At 45.7% G+C, this 15,983-nt stretch overlaps 1 protein-coding gene across 4 annotated transcripts in view; it reads left to right on the top strand.

Moving 5' to 3' along the window:
- Positions 1 to 15,983, top strand: part of LOC121582249 (low-density lipoprotein receptor-related protein 4-like) — a 218,584-nt gene that overhangs the window by 166,722 nt on the left and 35,879 nt on the right. For all 4 annotated transcript variants that reach the window (XM_045224115.1, XM_045224116.1, XM_045224117.1 and 1 more), the window contains exon 14: positions 3,356 to 3,573. In XM_045224115.1, coding sequence (XP_045080050.1) covers positions 3,356 to 3,573 — 218 coding nt within the window. The remainder of the gene's footprint in view (positions 1 to 3,355; positions 3,574 to 15,983) is intronic.

Genomic DNA, 15,983 nt, shown 5'->3' on the forward strand with positions numbered 1-15,983 from the left:
AGTGGTGCGTGTTCCCAGTCCGGCCCGGCCTGTTCCTGATCCTCGCACCAAGCTAGTGGTGCGTGTCGCCAGCCCGGCCCGTTCCTGCTCCTCGCACCAAGCCAGTGGTGCGTGTTCCCAGTCCGGCCCGGCCTGTTCCTGCTCCTCGCTCCAGAGCTGTGATGCGTGTCTCCAGTCCGGCCCGGCCCGGCCCGTTCCTGCTCCTCGCACCAGACCAGTGGTGCGTGTTACCAGCCCGGCCTGTTCCTGCTCCTCGCACCAAGCCAGTGGTGCGTGTCGCCAGCCCGGTACGACCCGTACCTACTCCCCGCACCAAGCCAGTGGTGCGTGTCGCCAGCCCGGTACGCCCCGTACCTGCTCCCCACACCAAGCCAGTGGTGCGTGTCGCCAGCCCGGTACGACCCGTACCTGCTCCCCGCACCAAGCCAGTGGTGCGTGTTCCCAGTCCGGCCCGGCCTGTTCCTACTCCTCGCACCAAGCCAGTGGTGCGTGTCGCCAGTCCGGCCCGGCCCGTTCCTGCTCCTCGCACCAAGCCAGTGGTGCGTGTTCCCAGTCCGGCACGGCCCGTGCCCGTTCCACCAGTGCCTGCTCCACTCCGGAGCCAGAGCAGTCCGCTCCACTGATGCCTGATCCAGCTCCGGTCAGCTGCTCCACTCCGGAGCCAGAGCAGTCCGCTCCACCGGGGTCCAGTCCAGCTCCGGTCAGTGGCTCCACTCCGGAGCCAGAGTAGTCCGCTCCACCGGTGCCTGATCCAGCTCCGGTCAGCGGCTCCACTCAGGAGCTAGAGCAGTCCCCTCCACCGGTGCCCAGTCCAGCTCCGGTCAGCGGTTCCGGTCCAGACCCAGACGTCAGCCCCTCTCCAGTTTCGGGGTCTCCCACACCAGGATCCAGACAGGGCTTGGAGTATCGTGGGAGGAAGGAGAGGGGAAGCAGCGCGCCGAGGTCCAGAGCAGACCAGGGGCGCAACAGGGAGGCGGAGAGTATGTGGTCGTCACGCCCGGAGCCGAATCCGCCTCCGAGGCGAAATGCCCACCCGGACCCTTCCCTGTCATGTCAGGTTGGTGCGGTCGGAGTCCGCACCTTTGGGGGGGGGGGGGTACTGTCACGCCCTGACTCAGGGGACTCTTATATGTTGAGTCAGTTCTATGTAGTATTTTCTATGTTGTTATTCTAGTATGTGTAGATCTATGTTGGCCGGTGTGGTTCCCAATCAGAGGCAGCTGTCGCTCGTTGTCCCTGATTGGGGATCATACTTAGGCAGCCTATTGGCACTGTTTAGTTGTGGGATCTTGTTTCGGTTAGAGGCTTGTATGGGTTGTAGCCTTAGGACTTCACGTTTCGTTCGTTTGTTTGTTTGTTGTTTTGTCATGTGTTGATCAGTTAAATAAACATGTACGCATATCACGCTGCGCCTTCGTCTGACCCGTCCTTCAACGAACGTGACACTCTTTGTCTTAAGCCGTGTGACCAGGTTACTCAGAAGCAACGAGAAATTAAACAATACAGGTCTATCTGTTCCTCAAGTTTATCTCTATCTCATGTCCTTGACTACATGCCCAGACCAGCTGCAGGGAGCTAGAGGGAACCATCCTTATGAAAATCACAGCATTGATAGTTAAGAAATGTCTCTACTATTGTTAAGAATATTAATAGTTAACTATTCATATTAAACAAATCAGGTAAATACGTGATTTTTCTCCTACAGTTTGCACTTATGGGACTACTGCATTGGTTCCATTGCACCAGGAAAACTTGATCTTGCGCAGCAAATTATTATTTAAAGAAAACAAGTACTATTCGATCCCAGGTCTGAATGGTGCTTGTCCTATGATACAGTTGAAGTCGGAAGTTTACATACACCTTAGCCAAATACATTTAAACTCAGTTTTTCACAATTCCTGACATTTAATCCTAGTAAGAATTCCCTGTCTTAGGTCAGTTAGGATCACCACTTTATTTTAAGAACGTGAAATGTCAGAATAATAGTAGAGAGAATGATTTATTTCAGCTTTTATTTCTTTCATCACATTCCCAGTGGGTCAGAAGTTTACACACAGTCAATTAGTATTTGGTAGCATTGCCTTTAAATTGTTTAACTTGGGTCAAACGTTTCGGGTAGCCTTCCACAAGCTTCCCACAATAAGTTGGGTGAATTTTGGCCCATTCCTCCTGACAGAGCTGGTGTAACTGAGTCAGGTTTGTAGGCCTCCTTGCTCGCACATGCTTTTTCAGTTCTGCCCACACATTTTCTATAGGATTGAGGTCAGGGCTTTGTGATGGCCACTCCAATACCTTGACTTTGATGTCCTTAAGCCATTTTGTCACAACTTTGGAAGAATGCTTGGGGTCATTTTCCATTTGGAAGACCCATTTGCGATCAAGCTTTAACTTCCTGACTGATATCTTGAGATGTTGCTTCAATATATCCACATAATTTTCCTTCCTAATGATGCCATCTATTTTGTGAAGTGCACCAGTCCCTCCTGCAGCAAAGCACCCCCACAGTGTGATGCTGCCACCCCGTGCTTCACGGTTGGGATGGTGTTCTTCGGCTTGCAAGCTACCCCCTTTTTCCTCCAAACATAACGATGGTCATTATGGCCAAACTGTTATTTTTGTTTCATCAGACCAGAGGACATTTCTCCAAAAAGTATGATCTTTGTCCCCATGTGCAGTTGCAAACCGTAGTCTGTCTTTTTTATGGCGGCTTTGGAGCAGTGGCTTCTTCCTTGCTGAGCGGCCTTTCAGGTTATGTCGATATAGGACTCATTTTACTGTGGAGATAGATACTTTTGTACCTGTTTCCTCCAGCATCTTCACAAGGTCCTTTGCTGTTGTTCTGGGATTGATTTGCACTTTTCGCACCAAAGCACGTTCATCTCTAGGAGACAGAACGCGTCTCCTTCCTGAGCGGTATGACGGCTGCGTGGTCCAATGGTGTTTATGCAGGTACACCTCCAATTGACTCAAATGATGTAAATTAGTCTATCAGGAGCTTCTAAAGCCATTACATCATTTTCTGGAATTTTCCAAGCTGTTTAAAGGCACAGTCAACTTAGTGTATGTAAACTTCTGACCCACTGGAATTGTGATACAGTGAATTATAAGTGAAATAATTTCTCTGTAAACAATTGTTGGAAAAATGACTTGTGTCATGTACAAAGTAGATGTCCTAATCGACTTGCCAAAACTGTAGTTTGTTAACAAGAAATTTGTGGAGTGGTTGAAAAACGAGTTTTAATGACTCCAACCTAAGTGTGTGTAAACTTCCGACTTCAACTGTATGTGACCTATCTTTTTGTTGGACAACGACAACCTAACCCTAAGTTTCCCTGACTTTTTCCACCCCCCACAGCAAGATCTACTGGACGGACTGGGGTAACACTCCTCGTATCGAGTATGCCAACATGGACGGCTCCAACCGGCGCATCATCGCCGACACACACTTGTTCTGGCCCAACGGGCTGACCATCGACTACGCCGGGCACCGCATGTACTGGGTGGACGCCAAGCATCACGTCATCGAAAGAGCTGACCTGGACGGACGGAACCGTAAGGCCGTCATCAGCCAAGGTAAGGACACCAAGGAACCAAACACAGACACACACAGGCCATGTTCGAAATTGTTCTTGCCTACTGCTTAATAAAAGTGTATACTGTGTACTAATCATACACTGTTTAGTAAAAATGTATGCAGTAAGCAACAAATATCAACATTCTCCCAAGGCGTCATCTAATGTGCAATTGGTTTGTTAACCGCCATTCATTCACACACACACACACACGCAGACACTAACTTACACACACACACACACACACACACACACACACAGTCCTCTCTCTGCTGGCACCCTGGGTTACCTGTGTTTACGGAAAATCAAACTGAAAATCCCCTAAATGAATGTTTGGCCAGGAAATGAAACCCCTGTCAGCCAGAGAGAGAGAGACAGAGGCAGTAGAGAGGGGGGGAGAGAGAGCGCGTGAGAGAGGGGGAAGAAAATGAGGGAGGAATTGAGCATAGGTTTGACAAGAGTTCAACTTGGTTTCTGAATGACCACAATGATGTTACTGTGACGCTGATACACACATATACACGTAAACACACACAGATACACATGCACTCACACATTTCCTCAGTCAGAGAGATATAGTGCACACTACATTTTACATTACATTTTAGTCATTTAGCAGACGCTATTATCCAGAGGGACTTACAATTACTGCGTTCATCTTAAGATAGCTAAGTGAGACAACAACACTTCACAATCGTATCAAGTACATTTTCCCTCAACAAATTATTTATCAGCAAAGTCAGTGCTAGTAAGAAAAGACAAATGCCTTTTTTCTTTTTTTTGAGTTTTAAAGAGATAGGGTTTTTAGACATTTTCAGAAGATGGGCAGGGACTCTGCTGTCCTGACTTTAGGGGGAAGCTTGTTCCACCATTGGGGTACCAGGACAGAGAAGAGCTTTGACTGGGCTGAGTTGGAGGGCCAAGAGACCAGAGCTGGCGGAACAGAGTGCTCGGGTTGGGATGTAGGGTTTGAGCATAGCCTGAAGGTAAGGAGGGGCATTTCCCCTTGCTGCTCCATAGGCAAGCACCGGGGTGTTGAAAATGATGCAAGCTTCGACTGGAAGTCAGTGGAGTGTGCAGAGGAGCAGGGGGACATGGCAGAACTTAGGAAGGTTAAACTGCAGGCGGGCCGCGGTATTCTGGATAAGTTGCAGGGGTTTGATGGCGCAAGCGGGGAGCCCAGCCAACAGAGAGTTGCAGTAGTCTAGACGGAAGATGTGCCTGGATTAGGACCTGCTGCACTTCCTGTGTGAGGTAGGGTCGTACTCTACGGATGTTGTAGAGCATGAACCTGCAGGAGCGAGTCACTGCTTTGACGTTTGCATAGAACGACAGGGTGTTGTCCAGGGTCACGCCAAGGTTCTTTGCACTCTTGGAGGGGGACACTGTGGAGTTGTCAACCGTGATAGGTCTTGGAGCAAACAGGCCTTTCCCGGGAGGAAGAGTAGCTCCGTTTTGTTGAGGTTGAATTTGAGGTGGCGGGCCAACATCCAAGCAGAGATCTCTGTAAGGCACGCATAGATGTGTGTCGCCACCTGGGTGTCAGAAGGGGGGGAAGGAGAAGAGTATTTGAGTGTCATCAGCATATGATAGGAGATACCATGTGAGGATATGAGTAAGCCGAGTGACTTGGTGTATAGAGAACAGAGGAGAGGGCCTAGAGCTGAGCCCTGCGGGAAACCAGTAGTGAGAGCACATGGTGCAGAAACAGATCCTCTCCACGCCACCTGGTAGGAGCAACCTGCCAGGTAGGATGCGATCCAGGAGTGTGCAGAGCCTGAGACGCCCAACCCTGAGAGGGTGGAGAGGAGGATCTGATGGTTCACGGTGTCAAAGGCAGCAGATAGCTCTAGGAGATTTGAACAGAGGCGAGAGAGTCAGCTTTGGCATTGCAGAGAGCCTCTGTGACACAGAGAAGAGTGATCTCAGTTGAGTGAGCCGCCTATAAGCCTGACTGGTTAGGGTCAAGAAGATCGTTCTGAGAGAGATAACAAGAGAGTTGGTCAGAGACATTACGCTCAAGTGTTTTGGAAACAAAATAAAGAAGGGATACCGCTCTGTAGTTTGAAGTCAGGGGTCGAGTGTTGGTTTCTTAAGGGGAGCGACTGGCCATTTTGAAGTCAGAGGGGACGCAGCCAGTGGTCAGGGATGAGTTGATGAGGGAAGTGGTGAATGGGTGAGTATCTCCAGAGATGGTCTGGAGAAGGTAGGAGGGGATCGGGTCAAGTGGGCAGGTTGTTGGGCGGCCGGATATCACTAGTTGCATGATTTCAGCTGGAGAGAGAGGGGAGAAAGAGGTCAAGGCCTAAGGTAGTTCTGTGTGAGTGGGATCATTGGGATCATGAATGAGGAGTGGATGTCGTCAGCCTTTTTTTTCAAAGTGGTTGACAAAGTTGTTTGCAAAGAGGATTAAGGAGGTTGGAGAAGTGTTTCCCAGGGTTGGAGGCAGAAGCTTGAAATGTAGAGTGATAGAAAGTGGCCTTAGCAGCTGATACAGAGGAAGAGAAAGTAGAGAGGAGTAGGGCTGGCACAATAATCATCTAATCGTGTAACTGACAATTATGGACAATAACTGAACAAAAAAACATTGTCTAATACATTAATTTTAGGAAGTGGGGGGGATTCATTTACATTTACATTTTAGTCATTTAGCAGACGCTCTTATCCAGAGCGACTTACAGTTAGTGAGTGCATACATTCTTTTTTGTATTTTTCATACTGGCCCCCCGTGGGAATCAAACCCACAACCCTGGCGTTGCAAACGCCATGCTCTACCAACTGAGCTACATCCCTGCCGGCCATTCCCTCCCCTACCCTGGACGACGCTGGGCCAATTGTGCGCCGCCCCATGGGTCTCCCGGTCGCGGCCGGCTACGACAGAGCCTGCTTTATTTTCAAGTAGATATAGTTTACACAATAGCAGTTACATTTTCATATTAAGAGGGTCAAGTTAGTAATAATTTTATGAGCAGAACTGCATGGTCAGGATTAGAAGCGTCATTTCCAAAAGTTCCAATCGGTCAGAACCATTTGTTTTTGAGACAGGGGTATCACCAAAGCTGTGTTTTACTCATTAGGTACAGTATGTTGTAGCTAATTTTCAAATATTAATGATGATACATTACAAGCTTTAAAAATAAAATAAAAAATATGACTAACCATGGCCATTTGCATGACAATTAATCGTTAACCAAAATTCCATAATCGTCACAGCCGTAGAGAGGAGGGAGTGGAAGTATGATAGGTCCAACGGAAGTTTACTTTTCCTCCATTTTTGCTCAGCTACCCGCAGCCCTCTTCTGTTAGTACGCAGTGAGTCATTTAGCCACAGAGTGTGAAGGGAGGTTCGAGCCAGCCGGGAAGAAAGGGGACAGTGAGAGTCAAATGATGCGGAAAGGGAGTAAGGTCGAAGAGGCAAAGTTGGGACACAGGAGGGAGAAGGATTTAGCAGAAGGGAGAGAGGATAAGATAGAAGAGGAGAGTAGTAGGAGCAAGAGAGCGAAGATTGCGGTGGCGCATGAACATCTGGGGAGAGGCTGAGTGGGTAGGGTTGTAGGAAAGATGGAGAGAAAAGGAAACAAAGTAGTAATCAGAGACATGGAGGGGGGTTCCAGTGAGATTAGTAGGTGAACAGCCTCTAAGATGATGTCAAGTGTATTGTCTGCCTTGTGAGTACACCAGCTCTGTCAGGAGGAATGGACCAAAATTCACCCAGCTTATTGTGGGAAGCTTGTGGAAGGCTACCCGAAATGTTTGACCCAAGTTAAACCATTTAAAGGCAATGCTACCAAATACTAATTGAGTGTATGTAAACTTCTGACCCACTGGGAATGTGAGGAAAGAAATTAAAGCTGGAATAAATCATTCTCTCTACTATTATTCTGACATTTCACATTCTTAAAATAAAGTGGTGATCCTAACTGACAGGGAATTTGTACTAGGATTACATGTCAGGAATTGTGAAAAACTGAGTTTAAATGTATTTGGCTATGGTGTACATAAACTTCCGACTTCAACTGTATGTGTGAGAGTGGTGTAAAGCCTTTTTCTCTTTCCTTCCTCAAACAACTCAACAGAACAACTTGGCAGAACGTCTTTGTTTCGGCGACAGTCATGGTTTTGTTGACAAAACAGGGGAGACTGAAGTACTAGCACTAATTGCCTAGCCAAGGTGATAGACCTCCCTGCACTGATTGCTGATTGCCTGGCAGAGGCGAAGAAAACACCCCCTACTATACAACACGCCCACAAATTAGCAAGACTGTTACACAAATAGACCTGAAACTAATCTAAGTCCACAACGACAGTCACAAGTAATGTAAGTCACAAGTACTACTTATAATGCTGTTCACCACTGTAGAACCTCAAGAGTGGGAGGAGGAGTGTCCATTTTTGTTCATAAACGTTATCAATTCTTTGTAAGAGAGGACCTCGCACTTGCATCTGATAACATGTTGAATCTCTTCATTTTTTGGTGGTAATGGGATGCATCTATCAGCCACTCGATTCTGACATTGGGAGTTGTATTGATATCCTTGCATCAACCTTGGATTTGATTAATAATTAAGATAACATTTGTTTTCTATTGGGTGATTACAACATAAACTTATTTAAAAGTGAGAACCACTTACTGACATCTGACTTTTTGAATACTTTATACTCCAGCTATTTTAATCGCTCATCTATAAGCCTACAAGAGTGACCAGTTCATCTGCCATCCTTATTGATAATATTTTTCCAAATTCTTTGAAAAATGTGGCTAAAACAGGTATACTTTATACTGACATTTCTGACCACTTCCAATTTTCCACTTCGTTTTGGCAGCTGGAAATGAACCGATGGGAATGATTAGTAGCATTAAGGGTAGAATATTTAACTAAAGTAACACAACGCTTTAAGATGTTGATTGATGATATTTAATGGGAAAATGTTTATAATCAGGCCAATGTGGAGTCTGCTTACAATACTTTTCTCACATCTTCCAATTCTGTATTTCACCACTGCTTTCCGTTAGTTAAATAAAATAAGAGAGCAGCAGATTGTTTCTGGAAACCTCGGTTTACAACCGGTCTCAAAAAATTGTCAGTTAAAAAAACTAGTTGTATAAAAAGTTTCTCACACATCCCTCTCCCCTGAATTCTGCAAGTTACAAAAAGTATACGGTTGAATAAGAAAAAGGCATCTACAACTATCCCATCTCAATTTATTGTTGGAAATAAGACCTATAGTGATCCTGATGTTATTTAATGTGCATTTAATAACTTTTTTGTGAATGTGGGTTCCTCTCTGTCAAAGAAAACTGAGAAAACTGATGGAAATCCCTTGGAATACATTAAGTGACATTTCCCTTCTCTGCTTCAGTTTGATCCTCCTGATGTAATGGAGGTGATGGAGGTAATTGGTAACTTAAAGGTATCAGCAGCAGGTCATGATGAGATTGGTGCCTCTTTGGTGAAATCAGTGTCTTCCTTGATTACTGAGCCTCTAATGTATATCTTCGCCAAATCAATGCAATGGTATTGTTCCTAAAGATGAGAAAATTGCCAAAGTTATCACCCTCTATAAATCTGGGGATCCCAGATCTTTTACAAATTATCGCCCAATATCTGTACTACCATGTTTTTCTAAAATCCTAGAAAAATATGTGTATAAGAGAATGTTGAATCATTTAAATCAACACTGTATTCTATATGAGCACCAATATGTTTTTTGTTAAAAACGACTCCACAGATATGGCTCTTTTGCAACTTGTGGATAAAATCTTTACAGCCTTGAACAACAATCAATACGCTCTCGGCATTCTTTTACATTTAAAGCGTTTCACACGGTTGATCATGAAATATTACTTTCTAAATTGCATTATTACGGTTTTCATGATTATACATATAATTGGCTATAGAGTTACGTTTATGATAGAGAACAATATGTTTATGCAAACGGCTGTGCATCTACCAGGGCCAAGATATCCTGTGGCGTGCCACAGGGTTTGATAATGTGTTGATTCGATCACAATTCCCACAGTAGAGCGAAATGTTGATAGTGTTAACTAAATGGGAAAACTGTAGAATGTTGAGTGAAGTTCAATCTCGTGCTTCTCTGCGCAGGCTCATATTTCTTCTGCGCCCACACACGCGCGCAGCTTAGAGGGAACATTGCTCCTAACTACACAAATTACTAATCATACAAAATAGATTTGCAAGACTAGCCACCTCATCTAATTACCTGGCTCCATCTGCGCCTTTGTTTAAGAAACTCAATATCTTGTCTATTTACGACATTAATGTACGCCAATTATGCACTTTTATCTACAAATACTCATACCTCCCAGACAGTTTACCTAAAGTCTTCAATGGATTCTTCCAGGTTAATTCTGAAATCCATCTATATAACACAAGACACTGCAATAACCTTCATCATCCCCACTGTCACATCTCACATAGTCAATTCTCTATCAGATATAGAGGTACCATACTCTGGAATTCTTATCTTCACATTGCCAAAACATCATCATCCCTCAATAACTTCAAGTGAAGACTGGGGGTCAGCCTGATGAACCAAACTACTCAGTAATCTCCTCTATATAGCCTAACTCTCACACACTCACATGCACACACACATTTTTTTCATGATTACTGATCAATTCATTTATACATTTATAATTAGTAGGTTTTGTTATCTGTTTTAACAAACCTTTTTTTTTTTTACTTCTGTATTGTATATTATTTATTTTGTGGTGTGATTTTCAAATATTTTCAAATAAGCCAACAACACCTGCACACCATGTTTTTATTTCAGGGTTTGTTTTCATCTGTATTGTTGTCTATCACTTATTTTCTTTGGTGCAAATAAATAAATACAAAAATAAATGAGCAATCAGACCCCCGGCCTGCTAATTGGAAATCACCCGTTCTGGAAATCAAAGCTGCACTGCCTTCTGTAACTCCAAGTCAATCACACTTCTGTGAAATCAAACTGTCCACTTAGGAAGCAACACTGATTGACAATACATTTCACATGCTGTTGTGCAAATGGAATAGACAACAGGTGGAAATTATAGGCAATTAGCAAGACACCCCCAATAAAGGACTGGTTTTGCAGGTGGTGACCACAGACCACTTCTCAGTTCCTATGCTTCCTGGCTGATGTTTTGGTCACTTTTGAATGCTGGCGGTGCTTTCACTCTAGTGGTAGCATGAGACGGAGTCTACAACCCACACAAGTGGCTCAGGTAGTGCAGCTCATCCAGGATGGCACATCAATGCGAACTGTGGCAAGAAGGTTTGCTGTGTCTGTCAGCGTAGTGTCCAGAGCATGGAGGTGCTACCAGGAGACAGGCCAGTACATCAGGAGACGTGGAGGTGGCCGTAGGAGGGCAACAACCCAGCAGCAGGACTGCTACCTCCGCCTTTGTGCAAGGAGGAGCACTGCCAAAGCCCTGCAAAATGACCTCCAGCAGGCCACAAATGTGCATGTGTCTGCTCAAACGGTCAGAAACAGACTCCATGAGGGTGGTATGAGGGCCCGACGTCCACAGGTGGGGGTTGTGCTTACAGCCCAACACCGTGCAGGACGTTTGGCATTTGCCAGAGAACACCAAGATTGGCAAATTCGCCACTGGCGCCCTGTGCTCTTCACAGATGAAAGCAGGTTCACACTGAGCATGTGTCAGACGTGACAGAGTCTGGAGACACCGTGGAGAATGTTCTGCTGCCTGCAACATCCTCCAGCATGACCGGTTTGGCGGTGGGTCAGTCATGGTGTGGGGTGGAATTTCTTTGGGGGGCAGCACAGCCCTCCATGTGCTCACCAGAGGTAGCCTGACTGCCATTAGTTACAGAGATGAGATCCTCAGACCCCTTGTGCGACTATATGCTGGTGCGGCTGGCCCTGGGTTCCTCCTAATGCAAGACAATGCTAGACTTCATGTAGCTGGAGTGTGTCAGCAGTTCCTGCAAGAGGAAGGCATTGATGCTATGGACTGGCCCGCCCTTTCCCCAGACCTGAATCCAATTGAGTACATCTGGGACATCATGTCTCGCTCCATCCACCAACGCCATGTTGCACCACAGACTGTCCAGGAGTTGGCGGATGCTTTAATCTAGGTCTGGGAGGAGATCCCTCAGGAGACCATCCGCCACCTCATCAGGAGCATGCCCAGGCGTTGTAGGGAGGTCATACAGGCACGTGGAGGCCACACACACTACTGAGCCTCATTTTGACTTGTTTTAAGGACATTACATCAAAGATGGATCAGCCTGTAGTGTGGTTTTCCACTTTAATTTTGAGGGTGACTCCAAATCCAGACCTCCATGGGTTGATACATTTGATTTCCATTGATACTTTTTGTGTGATTTTGTTGTCAGCACATTCAACTATGTAAAGAAAAAAATATTTAATAAGATTATTTCATTCATTCAGATCTAGGATGTGTTATTTTAGTGTTCCCTTTATTTTTTTGAGCAGTGTGCATTGTCTTGCATTAGGAGGAACCCAGGGCCAACCACACCAGCATATGGTCTCACAAGGGGTCTGAGGATCTCATCTCGGTACCTAATGGCAGTCAGGCTACCTCTGGCGAGCACATGGAGGGCTGTGCGGCCCCCCAAATAAATGCCACCCCACACCATGACTGACCCACCGCCAAACCGGTCATGCTGGAGGATGTTGCAGGCAGCAGAACGTTCTCCACGGCGTCTACAGACTCTGTCACGTCTGTCACATGTGCTCAGTGTGAACCTGCTTTCATCTGTGAAGAGCACAGGGCGCCAGTGGCGACACCAATCTTGGTGTTCTCTGGCAAATGCCAAACGTCCTGCACGGTGTTGGGCTGTAAGCACAACCCCCACCTGTGGACGTCGGGCCCTCATACCACCCTCATGGAGTTTGTTTCTGACCGTTTGAGCAGACACATGCACATTTGTGGCCTGCTGGAGGTCATTTTGCAGGGCTCTGGCAGTGCTCCTCCTTCTCATCCTTGCACAAAGGCGGAGGTAGCGGTCCTGTGCTGGGTTGTTGCCCTCCTACGGCCTCCTCCACGTCTCCTGATGTACTGGCCTGTCTCCTGGTAGCGCCTCCATGCTCTGGACACTACGCTGACAGACACAGCAAACCTTCTTGCCACAGTTCGCATTGATGTGCCATCCTGGATGAGCTGCACTACCTGAGCCACTTGTGTGGGTTGTAGACTCCGTCTCATGCTACCACTAGAGTGAAAGCACCGCCAGCATTCAAAAGTGACCAAAACATCAGCCAGGAAGCATAGGAACTGAGAAGTGGTCTGTGGTCACCACCTGCAAAACCAGTCCTTTATTGGGGGTGTCTTGCTAATTGCCTATAATTTCCACCTGTTGTCTATTCCATTTGCACAACAGCATGTGATATTTATTGTCAATCAGTGTTGCTTCCTAAGTGGACAGTTTGATTTCACAGAAGTGTGATTGACTTGGAGTTACATTGTGTTGTTTAAGTGTTCCCTTTATTTTTTTGAGCAGTGTGTGTATATATATATATATATATATATATATATATATATATATATATATATACACACAGTGAGGGAAAAAAGTATTTGATCCCCTGCTGATTTTGTACGTTTGCCCACTGACAAAGAAATGATCAGTCTATCATTTTAATGGTAGGTTTATTTGAACAGTGAGGGACAGAATAACAAAAACAAAAATCCAGAAAAACGCATGTCAAAAATGTTATAAATTGATTTGTATATTAATTAGGGAAATAAGTATTTGACCCCTCTGCAAAACATGACTTAGTACTTGGTGGCAAAACCCTTGTTGGCAATCACAGAGGTCAGACGTTTCTTGTAGTTGGCCATCAGGTTTGCACACATCTCAGGAGGGATTTTGTTCCACTCCTCTTTGCAGATCTTCTCCAAGTCATTAAGGTTTCGAGGCTGACGTTTGGCAACTCGAACCTTCAGCTCCCTCCACAGACTGGCTAGGCCACTCCTGGACCTTAATTTGCTTCTTCTTGAGCCACTCCTTTGTTGCCTTGGCCGTGTGTTTTGGGTCATTGTCATGCTGGAATACCCATCCACGACCCATTTTCAATGCCCTGGCTGAGGGAAGGAGGTTCTCACCCAAGATTTGACGGTACATGGCCCAGTCCATCGTCCCTTTGATGCGGTGAAGTTGTCCTGTCCCCTTAGCAGAAAAACACCCCCAAAGCATAATGTTTCTACCTCCATGTTTGACAGTGGGGATGGTGTTCTTGAGGTCATAGGCAGCATTCCTCCTCCTCCAAACACGATGAGTTGAGTTGATGCCAAAGAGCTCGATTTTGGTCTCATCTGACCACAACACTTTCACCCAGTTCTCCTCTGAATCATTCAGATGTTCATTGGCAAACTTCAGACGGGCATGTATATGTGCTTTCTTGAGCAGGGGGACCTTGCGGGCGCTGCAGGATTTCAGTCCTTCACGGCGTAGTGTGTTACCAATTGTTTTCTTTGTGACTATGGTCCCAGCTGCCTTGAGATCATTGACAAGATCCTCCCGTGTAGTTCTGGGCTGATTCCTCACCGTTCTCATGATCTTTGCAACTCCACGAGGTGAGATCTTGCATGGAGCCCCAGGCCGAGGGAGATTGACAGTTATTTTGTGTTTCTTCCATTTGCAAATAATCGCACCAACTGTCGTCACCTTCTCACCAAGCTGCTTGTCGATGGTCTTGTAGCCCATTCCAGCCTTGTGTAGGTCTACAATCTTGTCCCTGACATCCTTTAAGAGCTCTTTGGTCTTGGCCATGGTGGAGAGTTTGGAATCTGATTGATTGATTGCTTCTGTGGACAGGTGTCTTTTATACAGGTAACAAGCTGAGATTAGGAGCACTCCCTTTAAGAGTGTGCTCCTAATCTCAGCTCGTTACCTGTATAAAAGAAACCTGGGAGCCAGAAATCTTTCTGATTGAGAGGGGGTCAAATACTTATTTCCCTCATTAAAATGCAAATCAATTTATTACATATTTGACATGCGTTTTTCTGGATTTTTTTGTTGTTATTCTGTCTCTCACTGTTCAAATAAACCTACCATTACAATTATAGACTGATCATTTCTTTGTCAGTGGGCAAACGTACAAAATCAGCAGGGGATCAAATACTTTTTCCCTCATTGTATATATATATTTATATTTTACCTTTTTTTAACTAGGCAAGTCAGTTAAGAACAAATTCTTATTTAAAATGACTGCCTACACCGGCCAAACCCGGATGACGCTCGGCCAATTATGCGCCGCCCTATGGGACTCCCAATCACGGCCGGTTGTGATACAGCCTGGAATCGAACCAGGGGGTCTGTAGTGACGCCTCAAGCACTGAGATGCCACTCAGGAGCCCAATATAGGGCACCCTAATCCCCCCATAGGGCTCTGGTCAAAAGTAGAGGACTATTTAGGGAATAAGGTGCGATTTGGGACACACCATTGGGCTTCGCCACAGCCACAATTCCGCTCGGTATTCCAACTGGGCAGAGAGAATTCCAGCTCTGCAGAGGCAAATCAGCAGTCGGTGCAGAACACCAGTCGGTCATAACAAAGCGAGACAGGAGTAGAGGTCCTCCTCAGTCTCCATCTAAAAACAGAGGCGATAAATAGGTATGTTCACTGTTTATCACAGCCTGGTCCTGTCTGGCTTAGTATGCAATGCCAAGGACTGTAGGTTCGATTCTCGCTGAGGTCACCCATACAAAAGATGCATGCAGGCATGACTGTAAGTTGCTTTGGTTAAAAGCGTCTGCTAAATGGCACATACACTCACCACCCAGTTTATTAGGTACAATGAGTCAGTGTGGCCTTGGCCTAGGCTACACTTGTGAGGAACAAGTTTTGATTTATTTAATTTAATTTATGAGTTGTCAATTTATTCATTGCATTTTATTTGTAAGAGTGAGTAAGGATGTACACCTGATTATGCATAGAGGTAGGCCTAGGCTTCCTGGCCTGTGCACAAATGTTTGCCTCTAAATGTGCCCATTTGGGGATCTCATAGTATTTCTGATTGTCTTAACTCGCCATCACTGTGGAGCTTCTCAAATGATTTTTTTCTTCACCTCAAACAGCAAGTAAACAAAGTCTGTTTTTACATCCAATGAGAATGACAATAGTTCCTCAACGTAGCCTATTTAAAAAATCTTTCCAGCTCTCTTTCGATAACCACTCCACTCTCTACTTGGTGTGAGGGGGGGGGGAGAATGTCATGCTCTGATCCGCTGGAAACGTCATAAAATAAGCCTACCTGAATACTTCTTATCCCTTGCACAAATAGCCTACAGCTGTGTCCGGAGCTCACTGGTGCGGGAAACTCTGAGGGGCCAGAATATTTTATACAATGTTGCAAGTTTTCTAGTGCTAGGTTCAGGCCGGACCAAGTTGATAGTTGGAACAATGTTTCAAGTTCCC

This window comes from Coregonus clupeaformis, chromosome 13 (genome assembly GCF_020615455.1).
Source record: "Coregonus clupeaformis isolate EN_2021a chromosome 13, ASM2061545v1, whole genome shotgun sequence".
Classification (NCBI taxonomy): Eukaryota; Metazoa; Chordata; class Actinopteri; order Salmoniformes; family Salmonidae; genus Coregonus; species Coregonus clupeaformis.